This window comes from Coenobita brevimanus, chromosome 28 (assembly GCF_032717465.1).
Source record: "Coenobita brevimanus isolate Jiangsu-jjx chromosome 28, ASM3271746v2, whole genome shotgun sequence".
In the NCBI taxonomy this organism is placed as follows: Eukaryota; Metazoa; Arthropoda; class Malacostraca; order Decapoda; family Coenobitidae; genus Coenobita; species Coenobita brevimanus.
The window spans coordinates 16,850,127-16,873,516 of NC_136981.1; the positions used below are offsets into that span (position 1 = coordinate 16,850,127).

The 23,390-nt window shown below is 40.9% G+C and overlaps 1 protein-coding gene across 1 annotated transcript in view; it reads left to right on the plus strand.

The window, feature by feature from the left end:
• Window positions 1-23,390, plus strand: part of LOC145394748 (cytochrome P450 2L1-like) — a 129,171-nt gene that overhangs the window by 41,078 nt on the left and 64,703 nt on the right. Inside the window, exon 4 of the mRNA XM_080268528.1 lies at window positions 780-982. Within this exon, the coding sequence (XP_080124654.1) occupies window positions 780-982 (203 nt within the window). The remainder of the gene's footprint in view (window positions 1-779; window positions 983-23,390) is intronic.

Consider the following 23,390-nt stretch of genomic DNA (forward strand, 5'->3'; position numbering starts at 1 on the left):
CTATAGGAAGAACAACTCACTAGACAACGTTCTTCCTGTACTGTACTACTGCTGTTGGAGCTTGTGGCAGTGTGGGGTGGGGATGCAACAATATATAACTTAATACTAGAACAACGTTAATAATATACTGACTGGTGTTACAGTATCAGTGATGGAGAGGTCATCCACATCGGTGTGTTGTGTGTTACATTTCTATGTTACTGATAAATGTTCAAAAATATTGGCTGATTATTGAGTCTTAAAAATGCATAGTTACTCACACACTTTCGAAATAATAGAGCTGTTTGTAGTAGCAGTAGTGGTAGTAGTAGTAGCAGCAGTAGTAGTAGTAGTAGTAGTAGTAATAGAAGTAGTAGTAGTCATCGTTTTTGTTGTTGTTGTTGTCGTGGTAGCAGTTTTTCCAGTAGTAGTAGCATAGTAGTAGCAGCACTAGGAGCAGAAGTAGTTGCAGCCCCAGGCTCATCTGGACGTGAGTCCTGTGGACTGCAGGCTTATGTTGCCCTCTTCATGAAGCCCATCGTCCTCCTTCAGGGGATAGAAGGAGACTAAGGCACATTTGTTTAACCGAACAGCTCCAGCAGCCTGTCATATCAGTGTCACTGTTTGAAGTCATCCCTCTGCAGCACCATAACAGATCCAACAGCAGATTAGCATTACAACATACATGACAGAGAGATAATCACTTTCGTCAATAGCATCAAAATGGACACTAACCTTTGCTTACTACTACTGCTACTGTTACTACTAAGCTGTAATCAAACACTTGTATCCAACTCCAGATCGACGATACGACATCAACAACGAAGAGATGATTTACTTCGCCAATCTCATCAAGGCCAACTTCGACGAGGTACAAGGTCCCATAGTACTGCTTGATCATATGCCCTGGCTCATACCGCTAATACCACAGGTGATCAAGGACAAATGGATGGGCGTGGATAAGGTCATACGAGACACAAACACCGTGTTTGTTTTTCTAGAGGTAAAAAGTTTGAGTGTTTTATTTAATTATTCACTCTCTCTCTCTCTCTGATGGTGGATAAAGCCTATATAACCTAGACTCAGTATAGTACTTTCTGAATGTAAAATGTGGATGTTTGTGCCTGTGGGGTGGAGTCAGGATTCCGAGGGTTTGAATAGTGGATGCATGAGAACATAGCCCATTTAACTGGACATAAATTTGATTAGTTTCATCCTCTATCAGTGTTTTTCTTGCTTTCTGGACCCTACCTCACCTCCTTAACAGAGGTCTGGACAACAACGATGATGTTGATGTTAAAATCTTGATTGTTTAATTTATTCATGTTCTATCTTGTGGTACTTGAGTAGCTAACTGCTAACAAGAAGAGGAAGACCAAGATCATGTCAGGTAATCGTTCAAGACAAGAGAATACATGGCTAACCAACTTCTCTCAGTTAGACAAACTCAAGAACTCAGAATCAAAGTTCCCATCTCAGAGAACTATCCACTAGTGCCCCACAAGACTCAGTTCTCTCACCCTCATTTTTTGATCCCTTTTCTCTTTGAGCAACTGTCAAGGAAGAGGAGTTTAAAAGTTTTTTTTTTGACTTATGAAATTAAAGTCTTGAGTTTTTACTTTATTCTGGCTTATGTCGCCATTTCTCAGAAAACGAGAAATTTATAAACTCTTTCTTCAAACAGTACTCAGCAAGAGATAATCACTCACTGATGCTGAATTAATAAATACTGTTGGCCTCTACAGAAAGAACCTGCCCCTGGACAAATAATAATTTCCCCTGGAACCAGGCACTGCTTTCTCCTCTCCTGGATTTTGTGAATGGTTTCATTATGAATTAGTACATATTAAACAGCTGGCTTAACAACCATTCGTAATTAATATCAAGGAAAGCTTCTGCAAGCTGGGAGGAAAGTAAATTAACCCCTCCGTGGCCGCCAGCATCGAATGACGTTTAGCCAATAAATGGCCGCAGGTGTTGTTTGAGCGCGGCCTGTAAAAAACTGCAAAAATTTTTGGGAAGTGAACGAACGTTCTGAACGTCTTCACACTGACCTACACTACACTTCCATACACCCCATCAAACAGTTCAGAGCCTGCTGCTGTGATGAGTGGATTTTCGATTTTTTTGCTCCTGTCCATACCTAAACAAGCGCAACTACACCCATTATCATGACCCAGGCAGAACAGATCATCTTTGTCCTCTCTTGCAAAACACACACAACCACCTATTTACGAGTATGAAGTAATACAGGGACAAACAATAAAGACGCGATAATAATTGAAAAATACATTTTTGTCTTGGTGTCTTTACCTATTTGCTCAGGTTTGCTGTAATGGTTTGGATCATTAGATGCAGTGCAACTTGTACAAAACTGTGAAAACTTTCGGGAAGTGAACAAAAATCTGGGACATAAGACTGACTTTGACTTCAGCCTCTCACATATCATGTCAGTTGACCACCTGCTGTCTACGAGTGGATGTACGATTTTTTCGCTCGTGGCCATGCCTAAAAACACATAGTTACACCCATTATCTCAACCCAGACAGAAAATACAATCTTTTTTTTTCTCCCTTGCAAAACCCTGTTTACCAGACAGCATCATATATTGCGAAAATAACAAGGTAAAATGATAAAGATGAACGTAAAATGATAAAGATGAACATGTTATTATGGAAAAAGTACGTTTTGCCCTGTCTGTAAACGTATTTATTTCAGCTTTGTCTCTGTATTCGTAATAATTATGCTTATTCTTAGTTCTGAAACTGCATTACAATTCTATTTTTAGCCATGCTCGTGGTGTGGGAGCTCGAAGTTGTGACTCACCTTCCGTATTACTAATCGGATCTGACCCTCCACTTTCAGCTCCCGTGGCAGAGCCTCGAAGGATGTGCAGTTTTCTCATTTAGGACTGAAATTTCAACCCTTTCGCTCTCTTTTCCAACCATGGGCACAACGATAATGTATAAAATAACTCGAAACTACCAGAAACATTTTTTATACCATTAAGGTGAAAAAGTATTCATAACATTTTTTTTCCAGCCTTTCCTAACATATTATGTACTGAAATCATTCGGTATCACCATATCTTATATATGCGCAGTGTTTCAGCACCATTCGCATTGTTTTGGGAGGTAAAAAAAACAACAACACCTGCCTAGTTGCCTTGCGGCAGTGCCCCTGGGCAGCAGATATCGATTGCAGATATTTCTGCAACTTTTGCACTCCATTGCAAGCCACAGAATGTGTCTAGGAACCTGGGATTTGCACTGTTGGGTGAATCTGAACTTTCTCTTCAATATGGCAAGAAAAAAAAAAACAATTTTCAAAACTTCAAAAAAGGGCCCCCAGCGTCTGCCTGGCGTGCAGGAAAAATTCAGGGCCTTCGGCCACAGAACACGATTTTACATTCAATCAAGTTCAAAAGAAAAGCTGTGAATATATTAATTATAACAGAAAGAATGCTTACATTATAAAGAAAATGAAGCAAGTAAATTTACTCATACACGTAATCAAGCTACCTAACATTCTTAAGTCAAGAAAACAGAAAGAAAATACATTTAAATGGAGAGATATGGAGACATAGACCTTTGAGGAAGACTGGGCTGATCTGCACATCGCTGCTAGGGGTTGCATTGCTCTGTCGATGTCTGTTCCTCAGGCCTGCCAATCTCCAACTCGGTGGAAAGATATGGAGTCACAGAACTACAAGAAGACTGGGGAGATTCTAATCTACTTGCTATGAAACTACCAAGATGCCTGGAGTGCTCTTGAGTGACCATATCTTGCACTGCTCTTGGAAGCACATCCGTCCCTCATGGATGCCGGTCACTGAATTGGTGGAGAAATACAGCATCACAGAACTGCAAGGAGACTAGGTGATTTACTGCTTAACCCGCCCCGTCCCGACCACTTTTTCACCACTGGTACCCCCCAATCCCGACCATTTTTGGACCCAAATTTTTTTTGCTAAAACTTTCGCTTTTGGTCAGAAACAATGGTCAGTCACGAAGAAATTGTTCCCCGGGGTCCATAAGTGCCCTAAACAGGTATGCCTTGGTCACACCTGGTACCGTGTTCTCTGTAGGTGGTCTGAGCCTCTAACGTTTTCAATGGTATTATAAGTCTGGGAAACCAATGAAAGTAAGTAGATATGTATTTATTACAAACATAAAAACATGTGATAAAAGAGTAAATTGGATTTTATACAAAAACAGAGCTGAAATAAGCATTGTACCATCGTGTGAAACGAACAAAATTGGGCAGACTGGTCACGATGAATCGCTAACATTCCAGAATCATGATACATATCATATTTTCTACTTACATTATACATCTACAATAACATTATACCATTTTACATTTTATTGAACTGCTTTTACGTATTCACAGGCCTTTCGATAACATTTAGCGTAATGTTAGCGCTTATTTACGTAGTCAGTGAACTCGCTGTGACTGTTGTTTCAACTCGTATTGTGTTTTTTCTACTTACATAATACTTTCCTAATAACATTATACACTTTTCAACTTTAGAGAACTGTTTTGAGATAGTTTCAGGCCTTACGTAAATACTTAGCGTAATAATCTATCTATCTATCTATCTATATACCTAGGCTGCTTCCCCCAAGGAAAGGGAGGTAGCCGAGACAGAACGACTCACTCTCCATTTACTCATCCATTCAAACACATTCATTCTCATCTTAGCCCCAAAGGGGAGAACGGACAGATCCTCACCGCATCACACCGCACAAGGGTCAACTGCACAATGCAATCAGTGACATCCGCAGCAGGGCCCGACAGCAGAACTGGTTTACCCCTGCCACATCATAACAGACCCATCCCCTTACCCGCACCTGACCTGACTAGCTGATCAGACCAAATGCGGGAGAATATCCCCTCAGGGCTGCGTCATCACTTATTCATTCACAATTTCTCTCCATTTATTTCTGTCACGCACAGCCACTCTTCCTTGCTCAACAGACATCCCTCTTGCATCCAGCGCTCTCTTCACACTGTCCATCCATCCTATTCGTGGTCTTCCTCTCAGCCTTACACCTCTCACATCAGATCTAGTTATCTTTTTCACCAATCGCTCATTATCCATTCTCTCAATATGCCCAAACCATTGCAACACCCTCTGCTCAGCTCTACCAGCCATCTCCCGAACAACTCCAGTTCTCCTTCGCACTTCATCATTTCGCACTCGATCCATACGCGTCACTCCACACATACTCCTCAGACATCTCATCTCCGTTACATTCAAACTTTTCCTCTCTGCTACACCCATATTCCATGTTTCAGCCCCATATAATGCAGTTGGTACCACAACACCCTCATACAGCCTTCTCTTTACATCCATTCTAAGCGAACGACATTTAAACACTTTTTTCATTCCTCCCAGCACCTTTCCTACTTCATTTATTCTAAACTTCACTTCTGCATCTATTCTTCCATCCACAGTAACATGTGACCCTAGATATTTAAAACAATCTACCTCCTCAAGCAACTCACCATTCAAAACTATATTCATCCCCCTACCATCTACCAACCTCGTACACTTCATCACTTTACTCTTATTCTCATTTACTTTCAATTTCCTCCTTTCACACACCCTTCCAAACTCCTCTACCAACTGTCTCAATCTCTCCTCTGAATCAGTCACCAGTGCAGTATCATCTGCAAACAGCAGCTGCTTCAGATTCCACTCTCCTCAATCAACATTTACCAGACTCAGACCACCTAAAACTCTTGCATTCACTTCCCTTACAACACCATCCATGTAAATATTAAACAACCAAGGCGACATCACACATCCCTGTCGCAGCCCCACTCTCACGGGAAACCAATCACTCACAGCATTTCCCACTCTTACACATGCTCTACTATTTACATAAAAACTTTTCACCCCTTTTAGTAACCTACCATCAAGTCCATACAATCTTAAAACTGGAGCGTAATAATAGCGCATAATAACACACATGGTGAAGTCGCTGTGACTACTATTTAAACTTACAACCTATTTTTGTACTTATATAATAATTCTCCACTAACATTGCACATGTTTACACTTGATATAATTGATATCACATAATTTCAGACCGTACGATTCAACTGAGCGTCATATTATCGCGTATTTACACAGTGAGTGTTATCGCGATATCATTTGTTTCATCTTACACTAGTATTCAACTTATAAATTACCTTACTACTAACATTACAACCTTTTCCACTTTATATAATTCCTATCACATACTTACTGACCAGAATGTTCTACTGAGCATAATATTTTCGCAGATTTACACAGTGGGTGTACTGGGGACATCAATTATTATAACTTACACTATTTTTCAACTTATACGTTTTATTCATGCTAACATTACACCCGTTTCCACTTTATATTCTTGCTATCACATATTTACTGACCAGAGTGTTATACTGAGCGTCATATTTTCGCAGATTTACACAGTGGGTGTAGTTTTGATATCACTTCTTTCAACTTACGCTATTTCTCAACTTATACATTACTTTCCTGAAAACATTACACCCGCTTCAACTTTATATATTACTTAGCATCTACTGACTGGCCTTACCATTATAATGAGCGTCATATCGCCATCCCACATAGTTTCAATAGTGTAGGAAATTATGGTACCCTTTGAAACATGGCTGAAGGCACAACGCAACATTGCACTCGACACACTCGTACCTTGTGTCTTTTCTCTGAGTGGATGGTCTGACTGTCGAATGCTTACATACATGGCAGCGGCGCTGGGGTTTACGACGGTTTGGGTCGGAAGGGATTGTGCTAGGATAGTGGCGTCCTGCGAGGCGTAGGGGAGTCTGGGCAGCCATGGGGGTGCGGGTGCAATGTGTGGGTCTGTCCTGGGCATGCTTGGCGATTATTTCACGTGCCAGCTCCCTCACAAACCACTCAAAGGTCTCTGATACTCCGGTGGTCATGGCGTGCAGGTAGTGTGCGTTCAGGACCGTGATGTCGAGCAAGTGGAAAAAGAGTTTCTTGTACCACTTCATCGTGGTCCTGGCATAGTCAACACTGGAAATCATTGAGTCTGACTGATTCACTTGCCTCATGTTCAGATTATAGTCCAGTACAGGCTCGGGTTTCCAGACGTTGCGCCTCCTCTCGCTACGGTGATCCACGGAGTCTGTGTGGTGCATCAGGAGGCTGTGAACAGTTGATAGGAGGCAAACTTCCCTGTTGTGGTTCCACAGGGTGGCAAGGATGTTATTGGCCTGGAAGAAAACCACCTCGTTCTTGTCAAGTTTCCTCCCTATCTTGACCATATGGCGACGGTTTCTCTTGACTGTACCACAGACTCCGGTGTCTTGTTGGTGGAGGAACCTAGCGAGAAGAGGGCTAGTGTACCAGTTGTCCAGGTACAACACATGACCACGATAAAGGTACTCCTCTATCACTGTCTTCACCACGGCCCCAGAGAGTCCTACACTACGATCTTCTGTTATATCTGTCTATGCGCCCGTGTACAAGACTATGTCTTGCACATAACCAGTCTTACAGTCACACATAACAAAGATCTTGAACCCGAAACGGTGTCTCTTGCTGGGTATGTACTGCCTAAAGGAAATATTGCCTCTCCACAACACAAGACTCTCGTCTATGACGAGGTCTCTGTAAGGATAAAATGAGGAACGGAACATTTCCCGTAAATGATCAAATACCAGCCTAATTCTCCTCATTTTATCTGTGTTATTTGCATTGGCTGGATCTTCTGCATCAAAAAAGTGGAGGTGGCCGAGAATATGCTGAGATCTGTTACGACTCATCACCTTTCCAAAGAAAGGTGTGAGGATCATTGGGTCAGTTGTCCAATAGGCAGGAATTTGATTTTTCCTTACCACACCCATCAAGAGAACCAGGGCAAAAAATAAGAACATCTCTGAAATTGTCACAGGATAGTCATATTGTTGGGAATGCCTGCTCGTGGTTCCCAAACGTTCACTTTCACGGCGCTGTGTTCATGAAAATATATTGGTCTGTTCCACTATGCGCCCCACAAACGCCTCCCCAAAGAACAAGTGGAAAAAATCCACCCTAGACGAACCCGCATGCACACCTGGAGCCGTGCAACCAGACCGCCACTCCTCAGTGAAAGGGTGAATGATGGGAGTAAAATTACTCCCATCTTCCCAGTTCCACGAGGCACCACCGTCTCCAGCCACGTCCCCATCGTCCCCTTCGTCAGGGTGGGGAGGTGAGGGTGGTGGGGGAGGTTGGGGAGGTGGAGAGCGGCGCCTCTCATGACTCGGACTTCTCTTCCCTCTCCCTTTTCCTTTACCCTTTCCCTTCCCTTTCCTTCCTTTCCCCACATCCTGGGGCTGTGGGGAGGAAGTTTGGGAATATTGTGGGGCGGAAGACGTGCTGGGGAGTGGCTCCACCTCCTCTCCCCTAGGCCTACGTGCACCACGTGCTCGTGCTGCCTCCCTCACACCACTTTCCCCTTCACCCCTCACTCCCGCCACACCACTTTCCCTTTCACCCCGCGCTGCCGCCACACTACTTTCCCTTTCACCCAGCACTCCCACCACACCACTTTCCACTTCCCCAGACAAAAGACTTGCACCATACCTGATATGTCTTCTCGCCCCACCTTCTGATCCTCGGGGTGATATTTTTTCTTTTCCCAACCACGAGGCGATATCACGTCCTACGCCGCCGTCATCCTCATCGTCCTCATCCTCATCCTCATCAGATTCGGGATGGAGAGATAGCTGTGCATGTGGTTGGGGAACAGGCTGGCCTTCCCTTGCCTTACGGTATGTCACATACCGCTTTTTCCGGGGCGAAGGGACCTCTTCATCACTGCTTGTTATTTCTTCCTCTGGCTGGACGTAATTGCGATCCACCACATCATCGTTAAGTGGAGAATCACTATCTCCAGTGAAGGCTTCCAGGGCGGATGCAATTTCGTTGTCTGAGAGACCATTCTGCGCCATGTCTGACCTGGGTCACTGTTAACAGGTGAGTGACCGAGACAAGGGCAAGCGCGGGTCATGCGGGGTCTGGGATGCTGCCCGCCTGGCGGCAGGTAGGGGAGGCTTGGGTACGTGGGCGAATCGAAAATCTCGCACGAATTTTGAAAATTGTGGAAATTATGAACCTTGCAATTGCAGGACGTTGAAGTACGTCAACGGGATTGGCAGTGACATAAACGTGAGGCGTCAACGGGATTGGCAGTGACATAAACGTGAGGATGTGGAAGTACGTCTACGGGACGCCGCAGGTTAAGGCACTAGGAATGGCCTTCACTGATCACAGTTCATTGCACTGCTCTGGGAACACTTCCATCTCTTCGGGCTGCCAGTCTCTAACTGACTCTGTTCTCACTAGCTGCAGGCCATGACCATGGGAAGAGGGTGGAGTTTCCTCTCCTGGTGGCTACAGGGGTGGGCCTAACGGTATATACATACTAATTTCGCTCAGTGATACACTAAAGTCTGTGCATATAGAGAATCACTCCTAAATCAACGGTAATGTTTGAAAAATCTGTTCCAGTTGGAGTGCAAACATGGGATGGTTAGTATTGAGCAAACTTCTCTTGTATTTCCACTAGCATTCATAGACTCCCATAAGAATACAATGTCTCGACTTTATGACATTACGCCTTATCAAAACGAAATTTTACTGTGAAGAATTCAACAGGAGCTAATATATATATATATATATATATATATATATATATATATATATATATATATACAGTATATATATATATATATATATATATATATATATATACAGCATATGTATCCTAACTCATTCACACACATTTCACATTGTAGTGTACTGTGCTGTTACATGGGATAATGACTGTCGTCAATGAGCGTAAAACCTCATTTTTACATTAACCCGTACCATCCCAGGATTTTTGCAATTTTATACCCACCCAATCCCACACCAAAAACGGAAAAAAATTTTGTTGCCTAAAACAACCCAAAAGGACATATAAATCAATGAGAAGCAAGAAAAAGTACTCCTTATAGGAGAAATAAGAGCAGGATGGCTGTCCTTCACTTTTTAGCCCAGTTTCCCAAGCCGTGAGCAACGTTTTCCCACCCAGCTGGGCGGGATGAGAGAGAATGGGGGGGGAGGAGAATGGGGGATTCTCCTTTCTCAGTGTCCTCCACTGGCTCATATTCCTCCCCAGAATAGTCATCCAGGTCTTTCTCTTCTGAAGGATCACTAAATGAAGGGACAGAAGGATTCATGTGACAAATTCAGCGGGCTCCTCCAGCCCAATGAGGCAGAAAAATGGCGTGATTTCATGACATCCTGATGCTATGACGGACAGTGGCACACTGATGTTACCCACCCACGCAGAACCAAACTCAGTACTACAACTGCTTGGACACAGTGTTGACAATACATTAAGCTACGCATTAGCCAAAAATTAGCTAAATTAAAGCAGTTTGAGAAGTGATACAGCGCTCAAATATTGCTGCCGGCACCATCATGTCGCTGGGATTAATTGCGACGTTTTGTACCGTCGGCACCATGCCGACGGCGAAATTGTGTGGGTTAATGATTTCAAGCTTCAGGGCAATACTCTGTGATGATGGTGAAAAATCCTGTACTCATGTCACACTGAGTGAAAGTTCACTACTCTTATTTTAACGCTACAAACTGTTATGCAGTGTGGTGTATGTAATACACAGTGTAAGTGTGACAGTTGTAGTGTAACTGTACCTACATGTAAAATAATAAGGTGGACATCAATAGTGTCAATGTGACAATTACAATTTGTACTAAATTACAATTATCTTCCCTCTAACAGTCAGCACATACTACAAAAGGTACAGGCTGGCTGAGAAATTTGAGTGCCAGCCAGAGCTTCGTGCACACGAGATTGCTGTTAAAATCTTGTGGGTGGACTATTAACCAGGAAATGTAAGCTAGTTCTTGGGTTGAGAAACTGCTTAGAATGAACTGCCAGTTTTTCCCTGGTTAAACCCCATGACTATGAGTGTACTTAAAGTTCTAGCCTTATAACTAATATGGGTAAAGCTGGAGAATCCCTGTGCAAACTCGCGCAGGTCACATTATAACAGCCAGTGTGGGTGTGAACACTGATATGGATAAACTGGCCTTAGCGATAGTACACAAAGTAATTCAAACAGCTGCAGAATGCGTCTGCAAGGTTCTCGAACTTCCCCTTTAGCCTACAGTGTATACATATGTATACAGATCTGGGACTATGGTCCGTCTATTTTGTGAAGAGCATTTGGGCGTTGTCCCTCTTGGGGAGTCTCCGTTCCACAGTGTTGCCATACTTTGTACTGGGCAACTTAATCGGATTAGAAACAAGGCGTAAATGACAACTCTCCCTCCCAGCACACCACTCTGTCTGTCTTTGTCTCTGTCTTTGTCTGTCTGTCTCTCTCTCTGCATATAGAAATTGCATTTTTTGTAGATTTATTTCTATAAAAAGTCTATATGGTTTTATGAATTATTAGAATTTGAGAAAAAGCCTCCTGACTGACTGTCTCTCTCTCTCTCTCTAACATTATTTTTTTATTATGACTGTGATTTTGTACTTAAAGTATGATGTTTTAATTGTGGTTTATAATTTCGATTTCTTTTCCACACTGCCTCTGATGTTGAGGAAAAGCATCCTGACTGTGTTGTTGTGCTCCTATTCTATTTCCACCACATTCCCTCTCTCCCTCCCTCCGTCTTGCCTTTTCTACCCTATCTCCGGCCTCTCCAACCTCACTGCCTCGCAGTCTGCCTATCCCCCTTATCCCCATACCCTTTCCCTCCTCTTTCTTTCTCTCTCTCTGTTACTGTCTGTCTGTCAACATTATGTTTTTCTTATGAATGTGATACTTTCCTTAAAGTATGATGTTTTATTTGTCTATAATTTCGACTTTTTTTCCACACCACCTTTGATGTAAAACTCCAGGCGCATTTTTTTTTTTTATAGAGGTTTTCCCCTGGAGGCCTAATCAACAGCTTTTGAGGGAACAATTATAGGTCCTCTGTTTGACTTCTCTTCTAAAAAATACTTATTTACTTTGTATATAAGATCTTTTTCTATACTATGCGCACACGAGAGCGAGTAGCAGAAGTAAGAGCATCCATCTCAGGTGGCGGCCAGAGTGGAAATGGCCTGGATTAACACGGTCACTCTACCCTTACAAGCGTGGCAACGTTGGAAAGCAACGTTGCCAAGTGTTGTGGTATTTATAAAAAGTCATTGTTATCATTAGAAATAAAGAGACATTTATAACACTATATAACCTTATTAGAGAATTATATATGTATATATATATATATATATATATATATATATATATATATATATATATATATATATATATATATATATATATATATTTACTGTAAATAAACTTCATTTAGAAGTAGTAAATAGCTGACATGAGACAGAGAGGTGTACACAATTGGCAGAGAGGCAGCCTAGGAAATTCCCAAGAGGGACAATGCCTAAATGCACTTCATAAAATAGACAGACCATAGGCGTGTCCTACAGAAGTAAAGTACAGCTCCCTATATGGGTAAATCATTGGCCAACAGGAGAGACATCAGGTCTGCGCCGACATTGCAACTGCCCTCGATATACCTGACAATGAGATTGAACTGCTGCATGAACAATGAACATTTAATGGCTCATCCTGGTCATCAGCTGTGGTCACCACAGCTGCCCCAATTTTTTCAAGTGGCTGGTCACTGTCATCAGCCACTTGTATACCAGTCTCCTCAGAGTTTGACTCATGATAGGCCTTCAACATGTTCATGCAGAACTTTTTTCAAAGACCCTCCCATCTGAATTATGTAGTTGAGGGCCGAAACACTCTCTGCTACATCATATGGGCCCTTCCACTGTGCCAATAACTTGTTCTGGGCAGGACAGAGTAACACTAAGTTTTTGTCACCTGAACTGAACTTCTGAAGCTTTGCTTTCATATCATAATAAGCTTTCTGAACTTCATGTGCCTTGATCAGACTTGCTTAGCTAACTCTCAAGTCAACCAGAGGCAATCAGCCAAATTAAGGAGGTAAGTGTAGATGGTCTTGACTTCGGGGCCGGATTGTTCATCATCCCATAACTAATGAAGGACCTGAAGTGGCCTATGAATTAACCTTCCATACACCAGTTCAAAGGGTGAGAACTTCAAAGAATGCTGTGGGACTTCTTGGTAGCTAAAAAGAGGAGGGGCAATGAACCACGACCATTCTTTGGGCTGTTCTGCCGCCATGCACTTTAACATCTTCTTGAGAGTCCCATTAAACCTCCCACACAACCCAATATACGTGGGGTGGTAGGGTGTGGTTCTCAAGCCTCGGATAGACCACAACCTAAATACTTCATTCATCATTGCCAAAGAGAATTGCAAACACCTGTCACTTACGACTTCCTTGAGGATACCTACATGACACAACACTTCAACCCTTGCCTTTGCAACAATTATGGCTTTTATATTCTTGAAGGCCATGACTTCAAGTCACTGTGTGCTGAAATCAATGATAGTGAGGATATGCTTTGATCCATCACTAGCCCTAGGAGTGATTGGCTCAACAATGTCAACTGCTACTCTCTCAAATGGCTCAGAGAGTAGGGCATAGGTTTCAACAGTATAGGACAGACATGTCCCTGACCATCAGTACATTGGCAGACATCACAGGAATGCGCAAGCCTATTTATTTCCTGTCCCATTCTTGGTCAGAAAAAGAGTGAGCATACGAACGTAAGTAGAAAGGATAAATGCAGTAGGCCAGATGGCCCATGCTAGCAGCCCCTAGAAGAGCTAATAGGGTCAAAGGCCTTCTTTTGGCCCATGTGAAACAATGCCCCAGTTCGAATACTGCTTGGCGTTATTTTACAGGCATGACAAACTGCAGCTGAACCTCACCCTGGGGTGTTTGCGCCTCATGGTGCAGCCATCCTTGTTTATGAACGATCTCCATGTGAACGTTTAATCATTATTCTCCAGTTTCTTACACATTAAGGCAAGTGTTCGGTCGGATTATTGGTCATGGACATCTTGATTATGAATCAGATCCTGCGGCATTGCAATGGTCAGTGAGGTGACATGGTTTGGGACCTTGGCCAGGGTTCATGTTACTACAGCAGCCAAAGTCCGAGTAGCAAAATTTATGGCGCAACTATTTTTGATGACACTAATGTTTCCTATCATAAGGTCAAACGTAGGTTCTGGCATGAAAACTGCTACTGTTCAACCTATGTAAAAAGGAGATGCTACCTGGATACATGTCTCGGGGAAAAATCCCATTGATCCATCAATGAGTCTAACTTAGATGTGTCTACCTGTGTACTCCTCATGCCAAACTACCGTAAACTCTGCCTGATGGAGCAACCTAAGGAACTATTGTTGTCAGCACATATACTGAAACACCTCCCACAAACCTTGGATGAACAAGGAAGACGCTTTTACTGTGGAAGGGCCAGGGGAGGTAGCAGCTTCCCACTGATAAGGCTGCAGGACAAACGAAGCAGCAAACATGGTGCCCTGAGGACTAGATGCCTGAGAGGTCGTACTCACTATCTGAGGAGTTGGAGTGCTGGCCACGTGTAGAGGAGGGTTCACAGTCTGAGGGGGAATAGTTAACTGTGGGAGAGGATCTGTGTTGCTAGGGACTACACCACCATACAACTGTTGGGGAATGAAGACAGCATTTGCCTCCTGCCTCCATAACACTGGGGTTGAAGTGCCTGTCCTGATGGTTGATATCATGGATTAGTTTTGTGGTCACCGTAGTAATGCTGTTGGTTAGAGTATTGTTGCTAGTTAGGGCGCTTATTGTACTTCTTTCAGTCAGGTTATTGGATATTCTGCCCTTTGTCTTTTTTCTGGGGTTTGTATGAACTATTACCGTTATTCTGGGAATGACCTTGAAGCTGGGATTTGCTCGAAGATGGCTTCCCAGTCTTGGCAGTATTCCTCTTGTTCCAGGGTGCTATTCTTCATGAATGAGGTATCCGTATGCGGTAAAGAATACGTCATCCTTCTCCACCTTTAGGTTGGCATCCTTTATCTGACAGATTTTTAACTGACCAATGAGCTCAGTAGACCACAACTTTTCTAACTGGATATGCACCATAAAGTCAGTTTTCCACTCTCGGGTGTTGGGAGTTTTATCCTTCTTTATGCACTCATTTAGGTACATGGTTATGCAATCAAGGAACTGGAGAGCAGTTTCCTTTTTTGAAGATGCTCCCTCAGGAACTGATTCCTGGTGTCGTCTACAGTGAGACCATATACTTGATGAGCACGGTCTTCATCATCCCTCTTCATTACCTAATTCTCCAAAAAATAAATAAATAAATAAAGGCATTATCCACCCAATTCTGAAGAAAGGAAATATCTTCTGACCCTTTCGATTACAAACCAGTAGTTAGCACGTCTTCTCTTTATAAAGTGTTTGAGGTTATAATTAATAAACACATAGTTAAACATCTTGAATCCAACAACTTAGTGATAGACGGTATGGTTTTCGCCACGAAAGATCCACCATTGATACTCTCAGTCTCCTGACTCATACCATCCTTCAGTCAACTGATCAACATGGAGAAACTCATGAAGTAGCCCTTGATATTTCAAAATATTTTGACAGAGTATGACAATATTCCCTGTTATCCAAACCCCCTTGCTATGGACTAACGTCATTAGTTTCTCTTATTTCCTCATATCTAAGCAACATAAAGATAAAAGTACATGATGTATATTTCAAAATCCCCTCAATTAATGTCGGCGTGCCACAAAGATCAGTTTTGGCTCAAGCCCTATTCTTAATTCATAATCAATGATTTCTTATCAATCACCCATAATCCCATCCATTCATACGCAGATGACTTAACACAGTTCATTCACATTTAAACACGAGTTCTCAATTTTTAATTTCCCTAACTCAACTCAGTACAGCCATATCCATAAATCATGACTTATTTACGATCACTCATTTAATGCCAATAAAACCAATTATATACAATTTACCAATAGACAGGTATTGCTAAATTTTTATATTACCTTCAGTACTACTAATACTTCAATCTCTAAAAGTACTGAAATTCTTGGTGTTTCACAAATAAACTACCTCCAATACTAGTAAGCGGAATGTTGCCTCCCATGCATTACTTTGCAGATACTTTTATGGCAAATACTCAGATAAAGTTGCACCCATTCTGCCACCTCTCCATGCCTTCCCCTGCACTACACGGGCAACTGGTAGCACTCATGACTGGACTGTGGCACTGCCATATTGCAGAACTTATGCCTCTCAGAATTCTTTTATTTCCCTGACTGCTTCTCTTTGGAACTTGCTTTCCAAGAGTTCTTTCCCCACATAACTTTAACCTATGGCAGTTCATATCTAACTGTTGCAGATTTTTTATGAATGGAGGACACCAGAAATCTGGTGTATGGATTTTTTTTTTCATTTGTTCTTCCTTCCACCATTCTGTTACTGAAAAAAAAAAAATGTTGCTCCGAATTCTGTGCACAATATTGAGAGCCAGGCCCTCAAACAGGCTATGGAATTGGAGTCGTTTGGCTGACTCATCCAGCTGGTATAACTGTGCTATGTCCTCAAAACGGGCTATGAACTGTTCGATTCACTCACCATCCTTACACGAAGGGAGCTTCAGATGCAGGGTTGCCAAGAGAGGTGCTGGAGAAATGTGCATGGAGCTAGGGTCACTGGGACCTGGTGCTGTTGAAGCCAGGGATTTAGCTTGTATTTCGCTACTTCAATCTCGTGCTTCTCACGGATTTCACGTTCGGCACGTTCATATTCATGCTGTTCCCGCTCTCATGTTCACGCTGTTTCTCACGTTGCTCCCGCTGTTCACGCTCGTGTTCGCTCTTAATTTTATGCTCCTCATGGGCATCACTCTTGCGTTGTAGGACATACTGTTTAATTTCCTGGAGATCAAGAAACCGCATATCCTTGGCTTTCTGTTATTATAAGCAGGGCAGTAGCCATGGTGCTAGCTCAAACTGATATGAAGTGACTAAAGAAAAATATAAAAATAATCAGGAAGCTGGAACTCAATGGAAAAAAAAAAGAAAGAAAAAGTCGTCATACGAACTCTGCTGTTTTATGGTCTAATCCTAATCATGCAAAATTAAGAATATAGGCAGAGACTGGTGGTGAATAATTTTATCTAGTTAAACTAGTAAGCAAACACACACACACACACACACACACACACACACACACACACACATACTGAAATGGTGAAAGTAAAGAAAGGCTTAGAAACAAGAGTTGAAGAAAAGAGCATTAAAAAGGAAGTGAAGAAATAATCCAAAACAATCCAAAATTGGTCAAAGATTCGGCAGACATCAACAAATCTATAGTTGTCACCGGTATAGAGGAGGAAGAAATAAAACAAGATTTTGTGAGACAAAAAGGAGATGGCAAATGTAATGAACATATTGAAGGAAGTGTCAGAGGAAATCTGTAGTAAAGACAAAGTGGAACACAAGAGCATAGGGAAATATGAGAGATATAAATCAAGGCCACTGAAAGTAACCTTCCAGAGTGTAAACACTACGGAGGAAATACTGAAAAATGCAAATTTATGGAAAAAGAGGACTTCAAAAATGTATGGAAAAAAGATGCCTAAATCAAGAGGAACTTGGATTACTAAACGAGAAGAGGGTGGAGGCAAGAACAAAGAATGAGGGAATATCAGAGGAAGAGAAGAACACATTTTTTTTTACAAAGTAATTGGATTGCAGGTTTGAAAGTGGTACATAAACAGTAGGGAATACAAAGGAGAAAGGTAGTAGACCGAAGTCATGACAAGTATGTAAACAAGATAATTAAGTTGATGTACTCTAATGTAGATGGAATGGTATCTAAATTAATAGAGGTGAATGATTATATCAAAGAAAAGGAACCACATATTGTTTGCCTAACTGAAACAAAATTAACAGCAAGGGTATCAAACGGTACACTAAACCTAGGGGAATACAATATATGGAGAAGAAATAGGAACTTAAAAAAAGGAGAAGGAATTATAATATTAACGAAGAAAAATCTGCAAGTCAAGGAAATAGAACTAGATGTACCCACACACGTAGAACTGATCGCAGTAGAGATTACGAGTAGTACGCCTGAAGGGAAAATAATTGTGTCAAATTTATACATGCCACCCAGATCAAACATTTGGGAAAAAGGCGTATATGAAGACCTGACAGAGAAAACAATTCAAGGTTTAAGAGCATTACTACATAGAATGGAGGAGAAATCTGAAAGACTTATACTAACTGGCGATTTCAGTACAATTATAAATTGGAATACTCTGGATATAGAAAGCAAAGAAAGTTGTTGGGACCAAAAGCTCCTGGACCTTGTGCAGAAGATTTTCCTGACACAACATGTAAAAGAATGCATCAGAAAAAGAGGACTTGACATGCCATCAGTACTAGATCTTATATTTACTAGGCAAGAAAATGATATTGACAGTGTAATGTATTACCCTCCATTCGGCAAAAGTGATCACGCAGTATTAAATTACATCAGGATTGCATATGACATAGTTAATAGTACTGAAAGTTACAAAAAGAGCCTTAACTACAAAAAGGGCAACTATCATAACCTAATGGAATACTTCTTAGAAATAGATTGGGAAAAAGAGCTTAGAGGACAAGATTTATATGTCATATATAAAAAATTCTGTGAACTTTATGATATAAGAGTCCAGAAGTATATCCCACACCACAAAGAAGCAGAAAAGAGAATAAAGAAATGGTTCAATACAAAATGTAAAAAATCAATAGAAAAAAGAGATTTGTTGTGGAACAGATACAGAAGACACAATAGTGAAAGAGCATATGACAACTATAAACAGGCAAGAAACGAGTATACAAGAATAAGGAGGGAAGCCCAAAAACAGTTTGAGGAGGACATCGTAAAAGAAAGTAGTGATCAACCGAAGCTATTTCACAGCTACATCCGAAGCAAAACCAAAGTAAAAGATAAAATACGATCCATTACAGATGAGAGGATCACCTACACAAAAGAGAAGGAAATTTGTGAAGCACTAAATAAGAATTTCCAATCAGTTTTTACAGAAGAAAATAATTTTGAGAGGGATTATATGGAACATGGATGCCCACACATACTAGCATATATACAAATATCAGAAAAAGAAATACAGGAGGAGTTAAGTGAATTAGACAAAGCAAAAGCAAATGGTCCTGATGAAATTTCATGTTGGGTGCTACATGAATGTGCAAAGGAGTTAAGTAAACCATTATCTTTAATTTTCAAGGAATCCTTGGGACAAGGTAAAGTACCTGATACTGGAAGTAAGCAAACATTGTTCCCTTTTCAAGAAAGGGAATAGACAAAATGCACTCAACTACCGATCAGTATTACTAACCAGCGTTGTAAGCAAGGTATTAGAAAAGCTGATAAGAAAAGTTTGAGTAAATCATCTAGAAGAATATAATATGATAACAGAAAGACAGTTTGGCTTCAGGAAGGGAAAATCGTGTTGAGCTGTTATGATAGAGTAACAGAAACATTACAGAACAGAGAAAGATGGGTGAACAGTATCTATTTATATTTCAAGAAAGCATTTGACAGATTACTGCACCAAAGACTTTTATGGAAACTGTACCATCAAGGAGCAATCCGAGGCAAACTGTATAGTTGGATACAAGATTTTCTTTAAAAAAAAAAAAAAAAAAAAGAGAGAGAGAAATGAGGCCAGTACTAAGGGGAAGTTACTCATCATGGAGGGAAGTGACTAGCGGAGTTCCACAGGGCTCAGTGCTGTCACCAATTATGTTTTTAGAGTATATAAATGATATAGACAGTAACACTGGAAATGGAGGCTATCTAGATATGTTTGCTGATGATGCAAAAATACAAAGGAGTATTTCTAACACAGATTCTTGTGAAGAGCTACAAGAAGAATTTAAATAAACTTCATGAATGGAGCAATACATGACAAGTGGAGTTCAATGTGGACAAGTGTCATGTAATCAAGTTTGGTAAAAGTGGAAAAAGACCTTATTGGGATTATAAGTTAGGAAGTAAAACCCTACACAAATCAGAAAAAAGAGAAGGACCTAGGTGTGATTATCAATAACAGACTATCTCTGGCTGACCACATCAGTGAGAAGGTACGGAACATGTATACACTGCTTGTAAATATGAGAACAGCATTCACATACATAAATGAAGACATGCTAAGAAAGATAATAACATAATTCATCAGACCAGCCCTGGAGTATGCGTCAGTAGTCTGGAGTCCTCATTTAAAAAAACACATAGATAAGATTGAAAAAGTTCAATGGGCTGCTACGAGATGGGTACCAAGGTTAAGGGATCTAAGCCATGAAGAAAGATTAGGAAAACTGAATCTACCTTCACTACAGGAGAGAAGGAAAAGAGGAGACATGCTGATGCTATATAAATGCATATCAGGGAAGCACAAAATAGACATAAATGATTACATAACCTAGGGGATGCATCAGCAAGAGGACACTGCAAAAAACTGCATAGAAAGAGAGGCGATAAAGACATAAGGAAATTTAGTTTACCAAATAGGGCAGTTGATCAGTGGAATGCACTACCGAATGAAATAGTGTGTGCCAAAACAATTCATAAATTTAAGGATATGTACGATAAAATGGTTTAAGACACGGGACTGTACGAGCTTGACTCAATCCTGTAAAGATCCCATTAGGTAAGAACACACACACACACACACACACACACACACACACACACACACACACACACACACACACACACACACACACACACACACACACACACACACACACACACACACACACACACACACACACACACACACACTGGGAAGCAAAAAACTTTCAATTTTTTTAAAATAACAGAACAAAGGAAGGAAAAGCAAATGAATAAAAAAAATGATCCATACAACAGATTACTGGTGACCTCAATTCATAGACTGTATGTAAAAGTTGGACTTAAACAGCTGTAGGTTGAAATTTGGGGGAAACAATTCTGGAGAAGCAAGTTCCCAAGAGATGAAGTTCGGGGAATAAAAGAATTCTGATAGGCAGAAGTTTTGCAATATGGCAGTGTGACAGTACACTCATGAGAGCTCCCAGATGCCTGTGTAGCGTGGGGGAAAACATGGAGAGGTGGCACGATGGATACAACTTCATTTGAACATTTGCCATAAAAGTATCTGTAAAATAATGCAAGGGAGGCAACATTCCTTCTTAATTGTAGGAAAGGTAGTTTATTTGTAATAGCAGGGTTAGTAATAATTTTACAGCTTCGTTCTGAATTTTGTCCAAATGTTTTAGGACAACGTCTCCACATCTATTCCATAAAAATGAGCAATATTCTAGATTAGAGCACACATGCCTCTTATAAAATATAGCTAGCTGCTCATCAGTGAAGAAGACCCAGACTCAGTACAATAATTCAAGTTTCCTTGAGGCGATTTTAGCAAGCAATCTGATAAGAGAGGTCCAGCTGAGGGCAGTGTTAAGTGAAACACCAACAATTTCAATACTTTTAGAGATAGGAATATTGGTAGCACTGAAAGTAATATGGCAATTTGGCAGTATCTGTTTACTACTGTAGTAAACTGCGTGTCTTTTGTTTTACTAGCGTTAAATGAGACAAGGTTATTTAGTCCCCATTCCGTGATCTTAGATAAATCTTGATTTATGGACATGGCTTTACTGAGTTGAGTCAGAGAAACTAAAAATTGAGAACTGGTGTTTAAGTGTGAATGAAATGTGAAGTGTTGAGTCATCAGCATATGAATGAGTGGGATTATGGGTGATGGATAAGAGATCATTGATGTGAATTAGGAGTAGGGTTGGAGCCAGAACTGATCCTTGTGGCATGCTGGCATTAATTGACTGAAATTTAGAACATACATAATCTACTTTTACTCCAATCTTCCTGTTGCTGAGATATGAGGAATCAGAGGAACAAAATACGGCATTCCATTGCAAGGGAGTTTGAATAGCAGGAAATGGTGCCACACTCTACCAAAAGCTTTAGAACTATCAAAGGCTACTGCATGAGTTTCTCCATGTTGGTCAATTGATTGATGGATGGAATGAGTCAGGAGGCTGATTATATCAATGGTGGACCTTTAATGGAGAAAACCATACTATCCATCACTAATTATGTTGTTGGATCCAAGATGTTTAACTATATGCTTGTTTTCTTCATTCTGGCTTACGTTGTCATTTCTCAGAAAATGAGAAATTTATAAATTTTATCTTCAAACGGTACCCTGCAAGAAATAATCACTCACAGATGCTGAATTAATAGGTGCTGTTGGCCTCCAGAGAAAGAACCTGCCCACTGACAATTAATACTTTTCCCAGGAACATAGTAATACTAAAGAAGGCTCTTGCTTAAACCGCTCCTAATTTGCGTGAACAGTTTTATTATGAATTAAATGAAATAACTGGCTTAACTACCAATCATAAATATTATTAACCCTGCTCAGGTCGACATGGGTCTGTGAGATCCACTCCTCCCCCCATCCCACTGTCTAGTTCACTAACTTCTAAATACCTGGAAGCCCTTTTCTTCTCAGTAGCTTCCTAACTTTGTGTCTCCATGCAAGGGGTGAGGGATTTACATCAAGCTCTCTCTCCATTTCCCCAGTATAAGTGTGGTTTTATATGTTAAGGGTCTGTGAGACCCTTGTCTACCTGAGGTGTGTTGAGTGTTTGTTTTCCCTGATTGCAGATAAAATTGAAGAGTCTGGCATCACCTCTTTACACAGTGAAAGCACCATCCCATACCATGCTATGAGACCATTGAAGCAACCATTCAATTTTTTCTTTTCTTACAGAAGGTCAAAATTTATTTACTGTTTTTTCTAGTTTTTTTTTTTCAAAAATTTATTAGAAATATAAAATGACAAGAACAGTTCATTATTTTTTTACATGTCTGTGTTGCAGAAACATTAAATATGTTATTCTGTTTTCAGTAGTGGAATAAATGAAACATAAAAATTTTTCCGAAATTTTTATATTTGTGGGTCTGAGAGACCCACGTCTACCTTCTATGCAACACGGACCGACCTCTACCTGAGGAGGGTTAAGGAAAGTTTGTGCAAGCTGAGAGCAAAGTAAATTAAGAGCAAATGGAAAAGTAAAATCCAATTTTATATTCATTTAACAGAATTAATGCTTATGTTCCAAAGAGACTTAACCCTTCCATGGCCGCTGGCATCAAATGACGTTTTACCATGCGTGGCTGCTAGCGTCGATTCAGCTTGATTTGTAGAAAACTGCAAAAATTTTGGGGATGTGAACAAACCTCTAGGACATTTTGAGACTGACCTACACTACATTCCAACACACCCCTGCCCCATCAATCAGTTCAGAGCCTGGTGCCGCGATTA